Source organism: Mus caroli, unplaced genomic scaffold (assembly GCF_978045245.1).
Source record: "Mus caroli unplaced genomic scaffold, Mus_caroli_1 scaffold_13, whole genome shotgun sequence".
Taxonomy (NCBI): Eukaryota; Metazoa; Chordata; class Mammalia; order Rodentia; family Muridae; genus Mus; species Mus caroli.
The window spans coordinates 114,150,272-114,166,748 of record NW_028227268.1 but is presented as its reverse complement, the minus strand read 5'-3'; the positions used below and the strand labels follow the sequence as shown (position 1 = coordinate 114,166,748).

At 41.1% G+C, this 16,477-nt stretch overlaps 1 protein-coding gene across 1 annotated transcript in view; it reads left to right on the top strand.

Annotated features, from left to right (window-relative positions):
* Nucleotides 1-16,477, top strand: part of Abca13 (ATP binding cassette subfamily A member 13) — a 485,227-nt gene that overhangs the window by 54,699 nt on the left and 414,051 nt on the right. The window contains exons 7-10 of the mRNA XM_021177120.2: nucleotides 1,650-1,780; nucleotides 5,235-5,368; nucleotides 13,530-13,694; nucleotides 15,192-15,391. Of these exons, the coding sequence (XP_021032779.1) occupies nucleotides 1,650-1,780; nucleotides 5,235-5,368; nucleotides 13,530-13,694; nucleotides 15,192-15,391 (630 nt within the window). The remainder of the gene's footprint in view (nucleotides 1-1,649; nucleotides 1,781-5,234; nucleotides 5,369-13,529; nucleotides 13,695-15,191; nucleotides 15,392-16,477) is intronic.

The window sequence follows — 16,477 nt, the reverse complement described above, 5'->3', positions numbered from 1 at the left end:
TTATGTCCTTCTAAGGCACCTGGAGCCCTTATAGTCTGCCTTTCCCCCATCTGTGTGTACATATCTTACCTGTGGGCAATGGTGTTGTTTAGAGCATATCCAACCATTAGAAAGTTAACATTATCTGATTAACATTTTATTGACTTGTGTCATCTTCCAATGACCACTGATGAAATAGTAGATAAAATACTATACTTAATAATCTTATCATCAGTCTTGATGTGTCTTTCTAAGGTTTTCACTGCTTTCTAAGGTTTTCAAGTGACATAAATATAATAATTTTAGGCAATAATAACAAAGACATCATGCAAGCCTGGTAAGCTCATTGTCTTGCTGACATAACAAGTATAGTGGATCTGACCCCACTGTACTTTATGTCGTGGCCTTCCAACTTTTCAACTAGGGATTTTTATATTAAAGTATTAACTTCACATATACACAGCTCCTTGCAATGCTGACACAGCTGAGGGTTGTCAGGGGTGCCTGTCTCTTGGGTCTCACATTCTGGAACACAGCTCATCTGAGGATCAGACTGAATTTTTGCTGTGCCTTTTGAACTATAATGGATGTTACTGTTGGCAGAGCATGAAGCACATTCTAACATTTTGTAATCTTAAGTATTTGGACAGAGTTGTAATGAACCTCCCTCTGTCCTGCTGCTCTAAGCACTGGACTGATCAGCCATGGACAATGAGAATACTCAGAGTGTTTATAGAAAGGAACAATTTCAAACCAGAAGCTATGATGAGAGTGGCTGACAGTGTCCTCATCTGTGGGTTTCATTTCTGTTCTGTATTCTTTCTATAACAGCAAGAAAATCTACTCATAGTAGGCATTGCTTCCAAGTGATGTTGGGGATTGAGAGAGGGTTTTTAAAAGTCTTGGGATTCTCCTAAAGGCCCAGAGTTGTAGTGAGAGATTTACTTAGTGAGAAGCCACATGGAGATTACTTGCTTGGAACCATGATGTTGCTGGTGTTAGCCTCAGTCTGCTAAAATACACACAGTTCCACTTCAGCTGAAAATGATTCTGACCTGTAACAGAAATTATTTATAATAATATATTTACAATATATATAAATATAATAAAATATTTACAATAATATATATTGTCATCTTAAAAATAGAATGTATAACATAGTCCTATAACTCCCTCTATCCAAAGTCCCTTTTTCTGTAAAATAGTTTGACAAACACTGATTGTCCCATGAACTTTTTAGATCTTTGGATAGAACACATATCTCTTTTTAGGAGCATAGTATGTTGTCCAGGTATTAGACTGACTCAAAGCAGTCAAACTAACTGCTCATCCTCCTTTCATATTGTGTACTCTGTCTGGCCTTGTCAGATGCCAAAAGAGGCAGAAAGACCCAAGGCTGAGCAAAAATAATGTCTGTGGTAGAGCACCCTGAAGCAAGATGTGCGTAAAAGTCACTCCAGAATATTCCAAGAAAAGAACTCATTTCTGCTTACTCTCCTACCTATGGAGTTAGGGTCTCATTAAACCGAGCAGAATGCAGACACACTATTATCTGGCAACATCCTTGAGCAGGGCTGGTGTCTGACCGATGGGAATGACATAAGTCTGAAATTGATACCACTTGGTTGACTACTAATTTACTCACTCTGCTTGGTTTGCTTTTGTTCTAGTTCATTAGCATCTCTGGGAGATTTGGATTGGCTACCCCTGCACCAGACCATCCCCCAGGTTTCTAGACATGTTCTGAACGTGACCATCTCCACCCTGAGGTTTCTGCAGCAGCACAGAGCTGTTGTCAATGGTGAGAGACTCTGAGAGCTGGGGCTGTATTGGGGATATTCCACTCTTGCAATATGTTAGCAAGCACAGAGACATAGAGCTCTTTAAAGAATTGATTAATTAAAATATCAACCCAATATTCACTGTTTCTGTTAGTAAGACAGACATATGATTAAAATTTGCATATCAAAACTGACTTTCTACAGTTGTTGAATTCTGCAGTTATTGCAAATAAGAATTACACTTATATTTTAAACAACTGATTTTTTAAAAAAATCCTTAAGTTTTAAGCTGACTTTTAAGTTCAGACAAACCATTTGTTCTTTAATTTTTTTAACCTTTCCCTTTTTAAGCTCTTATTGGGAAGACATTCCAGTCCCCTGTAAGTGGATTGGAGGCAGTGGGAGACAGTGAGGTCATTCAAAGAAAGCACACTATTGTGTATGTAACAAGTAGCCCTCCTTAGGGAAGGAAAGGGGATCCCTTATTTTCTTGACTCGAACATTATTAAGTTGTCATTGGATTTGATTCCTGTTGGCTCTTTCTTTGATTAATTTTCTATGGGAAGTGTAGTGGGAGAACAGTGTGGTTAGAATTTATCTTTTATCATCTGTTGCCTATGTGTAACCATCCAACCATCCACCTATCCACTTGATTGTTTATCTGCCCATCACCTCTCTACTCATTTATATATCAGTTAAGTATTTCCAACCCACTCATCCCATCATTGCTACTCCACCAATACCACCAATCTACTTATTTCATTTATGACCTGAAAAGGAAATGGTTCTCTCCCCACCCTCCCCCATCTCTCTCCACCTTACACATCACTCAAGTACTCTATCATTTTTCTATAACCCAATACTTAAAACCATATTTTATTTTTCATTCTATGCATATGTGTGTGGGCTTGCACACATGAGTGTAGTACCCACAGAGGTAAGAAGAGGGCATCCGGTTCCCTGGAACTGGAGTTGGAGGCAGTTGTGATCCACTGGTTATAGGCACTGGGAGTTTAAATAACTGAGGACTTAGTCCCCAACAAGATTCACTTCTAACCACTGAACTTTAGCATCCACCCTCCATGTAATCTGTTTTTACACAAATTCATTGAGATTTATATATTAGACAAGTATTTGTTTGAGTGGCTAGGCTTATCTGGCTGCATGATATTTTATTTGTGAATTGATTACAGTAAAGTGACTTTACATTAAAAATTTGTTTCATTTAGAGGTAGTATCTCACTAAGTTTCCCAGGCTGGTCTTGAACATGTAATCTTCTGGACTCAGTTTCCCAAGTAACTGGGATCATAGTTATCAGTGAGGAGTGGTTCTTGCATTCAGAGATGTTATGCTTTAAAGGAGCTAAAGATGTTAACACTTAACACAGAAAAGAGAGAGAGAGAGAGAGAGAGAGAGAGAGAGAGAGAGAGAGAGAGAGAGAGAGAGAGAGAGAGAGAGAACAGAGAGAGGACCTGGCATCTTTTTCTTCTGGAACAGCTTCAGAGAAGAGTTTCAAAGAATATTAGAATTTGTTAGCATGACCAAGGAGCATTTTCTGAAAAAGGGAACAGTGTTTGATATGTAGGGACTTGCCAGGAGTGAGCAGTGCTCAATGGTCAGTGTGTCTGAGGTATGACAGGCAGTGTCAGAGATGGGCTCAGAAAGGGAGTCAGGTACAGCATCAATGGCCAATGGAGCAGTAGCTTCAGGAGTACTCTGGAGGCACAGGTGAGTAAGGGTTGGAGAGACACTTCCCATTGGACTTTTACTTTTGGTGGCTCAGTTTCCCAAGCTATTCAAAGCATTGGTTTCACAGAGATTCCTGTAGACCCAGATACATTTCTCCTGCTGTACGTGCAACCTAACACAACATTGTTCCTTCAACATGCCTTCCTTTACCTCAAGTTTCATCTGCTGCTTGGGACTCAGGATGATAAATCTTATGGAGAGGGTGGGTTTCTTTGAGTTTTTATTTTCGTATGAAGGGAGCTAGGCTATTAAGGATCAGCTCAATTTTTATATCAATTTAGTTCTACCGGATGCTATTTCTTAAGTCCAGATTGAAAGACTGAAGGTGGAGTAGGAGATATATTAAAACACCACACTGAAAGATTTTATGTGACCTCAATTTTAGCAAGCTATTTGGAAGCAGAAATTTGTGCAAATCATCCACATTATAACATTCAATTTAGCTTACAATTGAAGATAAAATTACTTTAAAGAATGTAATTAAAACAATTTTATATCCATTTGAGTCAGAGTTAAGAAATATGATTATAGAATAGACCTCTAGAGACCACTAAAAATTGTCTTCATTTCTCTTGTCTCCAAGAAAAACGCTTTGCCTGGTGACCAGATTACCGTGCATGGAGGAAAGGGATGGAGGCCCAGTCACATGATTCACTGACATTATTAATTCACAAGATCTGAACATGGCACTCTTTAGCTACAAATTTCAAAATCATATTGCCCTTCAGTTTTCAAGAGTATTAGCTTTCTTTTCTAAAGCCTTTTAGTAGGCTGTTGACACTATTTTTTCTGCTCTTTTCTGGAACTCTGTGTTTAATTCTAATGAGGTATGGTATCAGTAGGTATGGGTATTTACAACTCAGGTTTGGGAATAACATATTTTGGGCATAAGAACAATTTTATTCTAGGAATGCGATTTTAAATAATGAGATGAAATCTTACTCTTTTTTGTTCCATGTTACTGTGAACAAGAATCTCTCTTTTGTCCCATGTATCCACACCATATATACTGGCTACATATTAATTGGCTAGCAGCCAGTAGTACTTTTGTTTATCAGATCAGCTGTCCTGGCACAAAAATGCTTTTGTTTAAGTAACCTTTTTAAATGGTAGCCTCAAAGTACAAAGAGGAATTTATATTTTGGAAATTTTATTGAGGCACATTATTTTTTCATTATTCATCACTTAAATGTCTTACTATGCCTACTTTGTAAATTAAAGTTTTCTATGGGTATGTATAGGTAGAAAAAAATTACTATATCCAGAGTTTGGATATATATGTTTTCAGGCATCTGATAGGGACGTTGCAAAGTGTTCTCTGAGCATGAGGGGTGATGATTGTACCAGCTTTTAGTCTTCTTTAAACCTACTTATTTATTTTATACATATTTGTGCATACACACATTTGTGTGTAAGATTGAGTGAGTCTATATGTATCCTGTGTATTTAGATGCCTATAGAGCCAAGAAGTCATGAGAACCCATAAAATTGGAGTTACAAGTGAGCCAACATGTGGGTGCTAGGAACTAAGCCTGGATTCCCTGCAAAACAGTAAACACCCTTAACTTTTGAACCACCTCTCCAGCTAATGTTTTTATTTATCCCAAATGGTATTCAATGGTGATTAGGTTTAATTTTTTATTCACTTAGAAGAAAAATATTATTTTGTTTATTATTACAGGTATATCTGAATATTAAAATAACTAATACATCTGTGTTCACAGAGACCAAATACCATCTGTCCCTGAAGAATATGGTGTGGGATCCCCAGAAAGTCCAGTCTGATCTCAAATCCCAATTTGGTTTCAATGACCTTCAAATGCAACACATCCTGAATTACTCAGCGAAGCTGGAGGAGGTATGTACACTTGTCTTCTTCTTATGGCATTGGCCATCCTTCAAGTGACTCTAGAATGTTCTCACCCCCCCACCCCCATGAATCTGCCTCTCACATCCAACTGCAACCCAAACTTTTAGATAACATGTGAATTTATACAGCCTTGTCACCACACCCCAAACAACAATATATAGTAATTATTTATAGAGTACACATCAGGTTAGCTATTTTAAGTCATCTGGAAATGAGTTAAACTATATAGGCATAAGTTTGTAGCTTTAAACAAACACCACACCATTTTGAATGAGAGAATTTGATGTCTGTGGGCTTTGAAACCTTTGAAGAATCCAGAAATCAATGCTCCACAGAAGTAGAGTGAGAACTGTATATCACTGGGGCAAGCTGGGTAGTGACAGTGGGAGATGGTAGCTAGAAAGGTGAAATCTGCTTCTGACCTTCAAACTCCTTAGACAAAATAGCCCTTAGAAATGTCCCTTTCTTTCCTTATCATTTTATCTCAACACTTAGGTGGTACAAAAGTGATAGGAACTTGATTACTCTGGGAACCCTCAGCATGAGAATCCAGGCCAGGCCAGGCCAGGCCAGGTGGAGATGTGATTTTTTACCAACTAGAACAGCAAGTATAGCTTTAGGCAGGAAAATTAGACTCAGTGGGAGCAGATATGTGGAGGATTCTCCAGGCAAAGAGAAAATGGATATGAGAGGAGATGGGCTAGCCGAAATTAAGCCTCAGTTACTAAACTAGAAGAAATAAAGATGTTGTCTTAGCCCATCCTTAGTACATGGTTCACATAGATACTGCTGAGGCTCTGTGGGTGTCTTTTGTTTGCTGAGCCACTTTCTGAAGCTTCAGACAATTTGTGTAGCTGCCTGCGGCCACATCAACTGGATTCCTGAGTGGGAGGCAGGAGCTGTATGGGAGAGATTGACGAGAGGAATAATGGAGGCCAAGTCATGTTTCTGTTCAAGGCCCCCAAGTTTACTAAGTAGAGTCTGTGCTTATAAAGAGGGGAGGCCCATCCCCCGCCAATCCATTCTTGGTGGCTGTCACCAGCCTGTAGATGATCTGCCAGATGCCAGGGGCCTCTCAGCAGGTAGCAGTGTCTTGGAGAAGAGCAGCAGTAGGTGACAGAACAATAGAGCCATCTAAGTCGGAAGGTTCTACCCCAGGTGGTCTCATACTCAGTGGCAGCGAGGTAAAGCCAGCCTATTCAAGGCTGGGGGAGGCTACAAATTTGGAGGCCCTTCTACTTTGCAGTAGGTACAGGAACACACACTTGCATCCTTGGTTTGTGAACCTCCTTCTCTCAGATCCCACCTATGTCTTTAGGTCTTTTCTTGTAGAAAAGACATACCTCCTTTTGGAGTCTTGGAGTAAACTGGGGGTAGGATTTAGTTTATTTTCCTATGATTTTTCATGTCCCTGTGAGTAACAACTTTCCCCTGATATATTAGCCATGCTTTGAACATAGTCTTCTAATCCCAAGCTTTTTTTTTGGAAAAGTCAGTTCATAAATATTTTAAATATTATTTGGAGAAGAATTCTTTGTGAGGTAATTATGACTAGATAAAGTCATGGAGTGGTTAACTCATGATGACATTGGTGGCTTTATTAGTGAAGGAAGAGACATAAGTGCTATACTTACCCTGACTGACCATGAAATGTTTGATGACATGTTCCGATGAAGAATAAGGCCCTCATCAGATGTCAAGAAGAAGCCAGGTCCACATTCTTAGACTTGCTAGCCTGTCGCAGGTCCTCTGAGCCGGACACGAATAACACAGACACCAAGTTGGGTTCACGCAGCAACTTTACTTTGGGCTTTTTCTTTTACAGCTCCCTTCCCCAGCAGCTTCTTCTTAGGGCAAGGGCTAAACTACTCCTATTCTACTTCTACTCACAGCAAGGGCTAAAATTCTCCACTACTCTACTTTCTACTTCTACCTAGGGCAAGGGCTAAAACTCCTCACTACTCTACTTCCGGCTTCTACCTAGTGCAAGGGCTAGACTCCTCACTACTCTACTTCTGGCTTCTACCTAGGGCCAGGGCTAAAAAACAACTCCTTGCCACTCGAGAATCCTCTCTCTCTAGCTCCACCCCACCTCATCCAATCAGAATTCACACATGCTCCAGGCATAAGCTTAGGTCGTTCACAGATTGGCTGACAGATCTGGATCACGAGGAACTGTCCAGCCGAGGAACTGTCCAGCCTAGCAGGCAGCCCATGCATGCAGCCTCACTCTCTGTGCTCAGGCAAGGCAGTAAACAAGTGGTTTTCACGGGGCCTGTGGCCGCACCTGCTTCCCACATCTCCCCCTTTTTGTTTTATTAGCAGCTCTGGGATCATCATCTGTCTTAGGTTGCCCCCATCCATGCCACATCCTTACCCATCATGGGAGTGACGAACTCACTTTCACCATCCTGTCTTAGGTTGGTATGCGCACGTGAGGGTCTTACCCATCATTGATTACTGATTCAGCATATTGAGCCAACGTTGGGGGGATGTTCCTGCTTCCAAGGCTGCCATAGCCTACACTAAAGCTCATTTATCAGCCCTGTGCCGCCTTCGCATACGTGCCATCCACCAAAGCATTCCTCCACACACAACAGTCAGGAGGAGCTCTCAAAAGGCTATCCCTCCCCAATTTTTTAAGAGTCCCACAGTTCCCTGGATGATCTCCAGGCATTGCTTTGCAGTTGCAATCTCTACATGGGTGTTGTTCACTGCAACAATCGATGTTCGCAATTCCTTCATCTTTGTGTCAAGATCATGACTCCAATTTCCTAGCAGCACCGCACCAATTGCACACAACAGGTTTGCAGCTCTGGAAAAATTCTGATACTGAACATAGATTACACACATTCCTGACATATGAGTCAAGCTCTGGCTAAGGGTGTTAATTGGTGAGGAGATTGTAAATCAGAATCTCCTTTTAAAATATCGAATAACGGGCATAACTCTACATTGGGAAGATTACAATAGGGCTGAATCCAAATGATATCTCCTAACAATTTCTGAAAATCATTCAAGGTATTCATTTTATCCATCCTTAGTTCCAGCTTTAGTGGATCGACAACAGCATCTCTCAATTTAGTACCTAAATAGTGTTTTATGTCTGTCTTTTGAACCTTTTCTGGGGCTCTCACCAAATTCCACTTCTCCAAGAGGTATTTAGTTAGGGTCCCAAATACCTATTCCACTTCCACATTAGAGGATCCACAAATAGACCCTTCAGAGCTAGATTCCTTCTTCTCTTTCTTATCTTTGGTTTGTTGTCTAAGCTGTTTAGGCTTTTGGCGGCTAGCCTGAGAAGCAATCTCCTTATTGTACTTTCCACTGGCATCCCTCAAGCACGCCCCGACCAAGATCCAGATGACTAACATTTTTTCTGTCATTTTAGTCGCAGTTGAATCCATGTTGCTGAAATTCCCTTCATCTCTATTCCTGAGAACCTTAGTGCTCCGTTCTTTTTTCTTGGGAACCTTACCTTCGCCTCTATACCTGAGAACCTTAATAGCCCCTAATCCAGGAACCTAATTGTCTCTAACCGAGAACTTGAATCATCCCACTAACCGGGAACCTAATAGTCTCTAACTGAGAACTTTAATGCTTCGTCCCTTTTTTCCCCAGGAACCTTACAGGCCTGTGCTTTCTTTAAATACCATTGCTTAACAAAAATTTCCTTACTGCTGTTTGCCAAAATTTCTTACCGCTGTTTACTAAGGTTTCCTTACGTCTGTTTACCAAAATTTCCCTACCGATGTTTAACAAAATTTCCTACCGCTGTTTACCAAAAATTTCCTACCACTGTTTACCAAAAATTTTTCTACCACTGTTTATCAAAAATTTTCCTACCGCTGTTTACTAACAATTTTCCTACCACTTTTTACTAAAATTTTTTCTACTTAGCTTTGTTGACCAATGTGATGAGTTCCCCATTCCCCATACGGGCCACTATTTGTCGCAGGTCCTCCGAGCCGGTGGCTACACGAATGACACAGACTCCAAGTCGGGTTCATGCAGCAACCTTACTTTGGGCTTTTTCTTTTACAGCTCCCTTCCCCAGCAGCTTCTTCTTAGGGCAAAGGCTAAACTACTCCTATTCTACTTCTACTCACAGCAAGGGCTAAAACTCTCCACTACTCTACTACTAGTTTCTACCTAGGGCAAGGACTAAAACTCCTCACTACTCTATTTCTGGCTTCTACCTAGGGCAAGGGCTAAACAACTCCTCACTACTCTACTTCTGGCTTCTACCTAGGGCCAGGGCTGTAAAACAACTCCTCGCCACTTAAGACTCCTCTCTCTCTAGCTCCACCCCATCTCATCCAATCAGAATTCACACACGCTCCAGGCACAAGCTTAGGTCGTTCACAGATTGGCTGACAGATCTGGATCATGAGGAACTGTCCAGCCTGGCAGGCAGCCCATGCATGCAGCCTCACTGTGCATGCTCAGGCAAGGCAGTAAGCAAGTGGGTTTCACGGGGCCTGTGACTGCACCCGCTTCCCACACTAGTCTCTATACTCTTGAGCTCTGTGAACCCAAGAAGCTCACTGGGTTTAGGCAGTTTGTCTATCACCTGACACACAGGATGATCTGACCATTTTATGAAATATCTCTATCTTACCTGTTCCATAGCTGCTGTAGTTGAGACACAAAGCCCAAGTAGTCTGTCTTTTAATCCATCCTCTCAGTTTTTATGGCACAATTTTGTCATTGTGTTACAATAATAGTCAAGTAAAATGATAGAACTTTTACATTGGAAAGACAATCATTTTGAGTTTAAGATTAAGTGGAAAATAGGAAAGATCCCAATGAAATTATAGATGTGGATATTGTAAGACCCCAATTCAATATGACTCCCAGACCCCTAGAAACAAAGCCAGCATGAAGCTCTTTGTTCTCTTACCTGGCAGCCTGAGAAGTAGATAACCACTGGATGACCCACCCAGGCACCTGACTTATTGTGTAAAGGACTGACCAGGAATGTTTGCCTAAGATAGCCTGTAACCCCTCCACCAGAGATGAGCTATAACTCATCACCCCTATTCTTATGATGTTTACTCAGCTTCCCCATCCCTTGTGGAATGTTTGCCTAAGATGGCCTATAACCCTTCCGTCAAAGATGAGCTGAAACTCATCACCCCCATTCTTATGGTATTTACTCAGCTTCCCCTTTCTTTGTGGTTTCTTCCCTTAATACCCCCTCTCCCAGCTACTCAAAGTGCCACGGTCCTCTATCCCTATGGGGTGCACAGGGTGCATGACTGTGGGCTGGAGAGCTCTTGAAATAAAAAAAAAATCCTCTTGCTGTTTGCATCAAGACTATTTCTCGTGAGTGATTTGGGGGGTCGCCTCTCCTGAGTCAGACTGTGGGGGAGTCCTCACATTGTGGGTCTTTCAGATATAAGGTCTTTAGATATAGAATATTATAGGTATTTTATACCATGTGATTACAGTGCCTATTTCTGCTCTAGCATGAGAACAACTCAAAGCCACACCTAGACATTGCTGTTAGAAGTCCAACATGAGCCTTCTTGGTCCAAAATCAATGTATCTTCAGCACTGCCTTTCTTCTGAAGGACATAGATATTGTTGTAGAGAAAATATCTTTCTTCCTTTAGTCTTCTAGTTCAGTAGCTATTCTTACAAATTAAAGTAAAAGGAATAAAAAAGGCTAGAGAAAACTCAACTTTAACTATGTAGGTATATGCATGGCAGTTGACAAAGACACTGGCCAAGGAGGCAACCTGGTGACTGAGGCTTATACAGCACAATAGTCTAAAAACAGAATAGGGTATGGACCTCCACTAAGTGAGGGAAGCAATGGCAGGACAGGGCAGCCTCTAGGTGAGCAGAGCGGGCAGGACAGATTTTCTCTTCCTAGTATGACATCATTTGTGTAAACAGAAGCTTCCTCTATTAAAAAGGAAAATGTCTTCTGGAGTTTTAGATAAGGGAAATGGTTGGAAGCTTTTCCTGCACCTGCTGACTTTCAGTGTCCATTAGCTCAAAATAACTCCTATGCTAAAGGGTTATGTTTTGGAGTGGTGCAATCTGGGATTTTTCATGCCCTGCCCCTTTTATTGCATTTTTCATTGTCCACAGGCTGTCCCTGGTCCCTGCTTATAGTTTCTCCTCTATCTGTAAAGTCAACAGTTTACCAGGATTTATCTTATGCAACTTCTCTGATAGTCTTTTGTATACTGGTATTGGTAACGAGGGCTTTTGTGATTACATTGAACCTACTTGATAATTGGGATAATCTATTATTTTGTCAATTGATTGACACTTTAATTCCATCTGCAAACTCAAGTTTTACTGGTTATTCAACCTAACATGTTCATAAGCCCTGGGGTCTAGGATATGAAAACCTCAGGGTCAGTGGTTTTGCTTCCCACTTTTGTAAAACCCATGAATGACTGTTTTCTATTTGTGTGTTCAGATCCCCTCTATGTCTAGTCTGACTTATGTCCCTATATTTCCTTGCCTGTTGGAAGGGGGTCACCATACACTGCCCTGGGCTAAAGTGGGATGTATATTTGCCTTTTATCCTTATATTGATCTTTTTCTGTCTCCACAAAGTGATTCATTGAGTACCTTGTCTATGGGTTCTCTGTGATTTCCCTTACTTCAGCCTCAGAGCTCCTATGACTTCTTCAGACTCCATGACAGGGCCTGTCAATGGGAACTTGCTGTCGGCACATGCTACCCTGCATACTACACAGACTCACCATCTAGGCATCCACAAGGTCATATCTTTCTAATGTGATACATAACCTTGGTATTACTTTCAGTTGGGGGAAAAAAACCTCAAAACAAAACCCCGAGGGGCTGTGTGACTTTGATAGTCATAAGTGAATAATTTTCAGCTGAGTCCTAAGGAAAAGTGTGTGATGAACAAAGAAACTTCATTGTTCCTTGATTATGGCTATTGTCTTAGTCCAGTCTGGTGTTGAAATTACAGAGCTTGGAAGCTATGCCCCAGAAACTCTTTTCTCATAACTCTGGAGGCTGAAAATCTGAGGACAGCGTACCAAGGGACTGTCTGTCTGGTTAACCTCCACCATCTAGTTCTAAGACAGTGTCTTCTCACTGTGCCCTTACACAGTCCAAAGGATGAATGACAAGCTCATCAAACACCCCCTTCATATAAGAAGCATTAGTTCTATCATGACAGCTACTTCCACATGATCTCGTTGTCGCCTGTGCTAATCATCTCTCCATTACTGTGGCAACTGCCTGAGATTTTGATGATCTTAATGGAAGAAAGGTTCCTTTGGCTCAGTTTCAGAAGTATCATAGGTTCCTTGGCACCATTGTTCTTGGGGTAGTAAGTGGGATAATACATCATTGTGGGAAGCAGCTGGTGAAGGAAGCTATTTACTTCATGGTAGCCTAGAAGCAAAGACAGAAGAAGGGAAGAGGGTCCCATTATCATGTAAAATAGCATACCCCTGATGATCTGATTTTTTTCCCTTCTAAGCCTTATCTCCTAAGGTCACCTTCTAATATCATCCCATGTCCCTCTGGAAACTACCACATCTAAACTATAGCGTATCCCAGAGGCCCTACTCCTTCACATTGTGACCTTGTGGGTCATAGCTTCCATGTAGGCATTTTAAAGCCATGAAAACAATTCTGATGGCACTACAGTTATTGTAAGAATCCAGAGTGTAGCTCATTTTGCCACACACAATGGTAGAGTAGTTTCAAAGAGTTAATACACAAAAGAGAATTGGTTCAAAATGGTAAAGCAATGTCTAACCAGGATGCAATGTTAATCATTCTTATTTTGCCTGCTTTTGATAACTACAAAAGACAGCAAAGTACCACTGTTAGTTCAGAGTATCAACTACTGGCTTAGTCTGTGATGGCTTTGGTGGGGGCAATGTTCGACTCAACCAAATATCTTTTTCCTGGAGAACTAGCAGCTCCTGTTGCTGTCCTGATTCTAAAATAACAGGACCTATTTTGTCCTTGACTCTAGAAGCCTCCCCTCAGGAAAAATAACAGACATTTTGATGATACTTTCCAGTGTTTAATCATGTGAACACATGAGCCTTGACTCCAGCAAGACTGGGAAATTATTTTGAAAGAAAAACATTCAAAGAAAAACAGCTTCACTTCTAAGTAATTTTTATGTTGTTTCCAGATTCCTACACACAGCTTCCTAGAGAGGATGGTATGTTCCATCTTGTCCAACACTTCTGAGGATGAAGCCGAGAGCAAGGGCTACCAGGCAGACTGTCATCCCAAGTGGTCAGCAGTCAAGAACTACATCATCCATGCAGTCAGTTGGCTGAAGCTATATGGACAGGTGCTGTTATATGTCCGGATGCTCTGAGTGCAGATCTTTGCTCCTCATGTCACTCATTATATGATTCTATGACTTTTCCTGGGAAAGATTATAGGTCTTCCATATCTGGTCTTTGTGACCTCCTCTCACATACATCAAACAGCCTTAACTCATCAAACTCTCAGCCAAAGATACCAAAACATTTGCCGTAAGCACACCTGTTAGCTAAGAAGTTCCTAAATTCAAATTTTGTATGTTATGTTCCTGTTGCTGGCATGTAAGATCTCTTGGGTCACTTTGGCTGATAGCTATGCAAATTACTTTTGGCTCATGCTTTTTTTCCCTTGAAATATTGTGCAAAAATAATGACTGATATCAAGGCACACCAACTGTCTTCATAGACGTAAGGGCAAAGGGTGTGCATGTGTGTTTCAGAGGAGCGAGGCTGGTGTGTAGAGGAGTTCCTTGCTTAGTAGAAACTTGATAGCTCCAAAACCCACAGTACCCCTTGTTAGCTCATAGCTCCATTCCTTTTTTTTTTTTTTTTCTTTTTCTTTTTTTTCGAGACAGGGTTTCTCTGTGTAACCCTGGCTATCCTGGAACTCACTTTCTAGACCAGGCTGGCCGTGAACTCAGAAATCCGCCTGCCTCTGCGTCCCGAGTGCTGGGATTAAAGGCGTGCACCATCACGCCCAGCTCTGTAGCTCCATTCCTTGAGATACATGGGCACTAACAGGATACTCTCCTACCACAGTACCACCCATTCTTTGTCAAATGTCATATCTACTTGCATCGTTTTTGCTCTGGAGAACTCACCGCAATAAAACCTTCATCCCTTCCAAACATGCATGACTGATAAAGGTCAGAACCTCAAGTATTGGATAACATAAATGATCAGAAAATTATACAAGGCTGTTCACTTGGCAGTGTGTACCGTATTCATCACTGCGGTGATGAAGAGAGTGCTGAGGAAACCAGAATCTAAAGTGTTAATGTGGGTTGCTAGTCAAGCCCCCATCAGTCGACCTGCATTTGCATCATGCATATCATCACCATCTGATCTGGGCACAAGACACTTGAACAGCACGGATGATGACCTTAGCACCTGCTGCCTTATGTGTGTCATTCCCAGGCCTGTCACAAAGTGGTACTGAGCAACTGCTCATTAATGACGGGATATATGTTAAAGCTCAGCATTCCAGCAAACTCTCTGTAATGTGATTGTTCAACTTTCAAGTTAGATCTTTTGAAGCAAAATGCATAGTTTTAACTTCTTTTCTCATTTCTTCTGAAGGAATAGTAAAAAGAATAGAGAAATAATATATAAGCAGTGTGTCCCTTGTAGACATTTATAATCTTTAATTTTTGAGTAGACATGAAATCATAGTACAATTGTAATAGACATTTTAATTGACCAGAAATCAAAACAGTTATCATTTAAAATGTTTTTTTTTACTATTTCTTAAGTACAGTGTTTCTAATGTGATTGATAATCTACCTTTGTTTCTAAATTTGCAGTTGTTTGACCAGTGGCAGCAGGGTAATCTGCTGCAGAACCTGCTTACAGGTGCCAGTCACAGTCTGGCAGCCCTTAGGGAGCAGTTTAAGCAGCAGAGCCACTCGTGGAAGGTGGTGGAAGCCCTGCACACTGCCCTGCTCATCTTGAATGACAGCTTGGCAGCAGATGTCCCCAGAGACTACCATCTGTTTCCACAGATGTAAGGCATATGTATATCTTTTGCCATTGAGTAGGTTTGATCACACTGACATGCTAGGAATGTGCAATGATGCTGGTAGAAACCATTTCTGTAGAAGTACAGCTAAACATGGATGCCAAGTTAGTACATGGGAAACTCAAGACGTTTTTTTTTTTTATTGTGGGCATTGCCAGGATAGATCTATGCAGTTTCTGGACATGGATGTGGATATATAAATCTGTCTAATGGGCTGTCTGGATGTGGTGGCACACATATCTTATTCCTGTGCTCAGGAGGCTGAGATCTCTTGAGTTTAGGAGTTCATCCCAGTCTCAGTGACAGTAGTCCGTATCTCAAAAAATGACCAACCAACCCAAACCAAATGAACAAACAAACAGAAGTAAGTAACCATACAGTAGCATGATCACATTGGAGAAGGCATCAGCTTCCTGAATTTCAGATTGATGCCTTTGTCTTAAAATGAAAATGCACCCCCAACATACACATCAGAGGTACTTTCCCATGAAGTGCATCCTGTATTTATTCATACTTGAAGACTATATGTTGAGAAGTATATTTGTTAGGTAGGTATTCTGATCAGTGCTGGGCAAGTGAAGTAGTTTTGTAAGAATAGCCTGTTTCTGGATAATCACGGGGAAGGGTGTATTGTACAACAAGTGAGCAGAAGTTAGCACTGTTCTAAAGATTAGTTTGCATGGGGGCGGGGGCGAGGCCTGGCTGGTAGTTGAACAGCAGATGTACTTGTGTCTGAGATCTGCTTAGCAATAGTTTCACAACTCTGTTTTCAATTCCAGGGCCAATGAGTTCCACTTTGACTGTGTGTGTGCATGTGTGCACACATGTGTGTATGTGTAAGTGCATGGACATGTGTGTGTGTGTTTATGTACATATGTGTTAATGTATATGTGGGTTGTTTGCATATGTGTGTGATATATGTGTTTGTTTATATGTATGATATGTGTGAATATATGTGTATGGTGTGTCAATATGTGCATTTGTACATTGCATATGCATGTGTGTGTGCTTTGTGTTTAGTGCATATATTTCTATGTGTGTTAGATGCACATGGGTGTGTGTGCGTGTGTA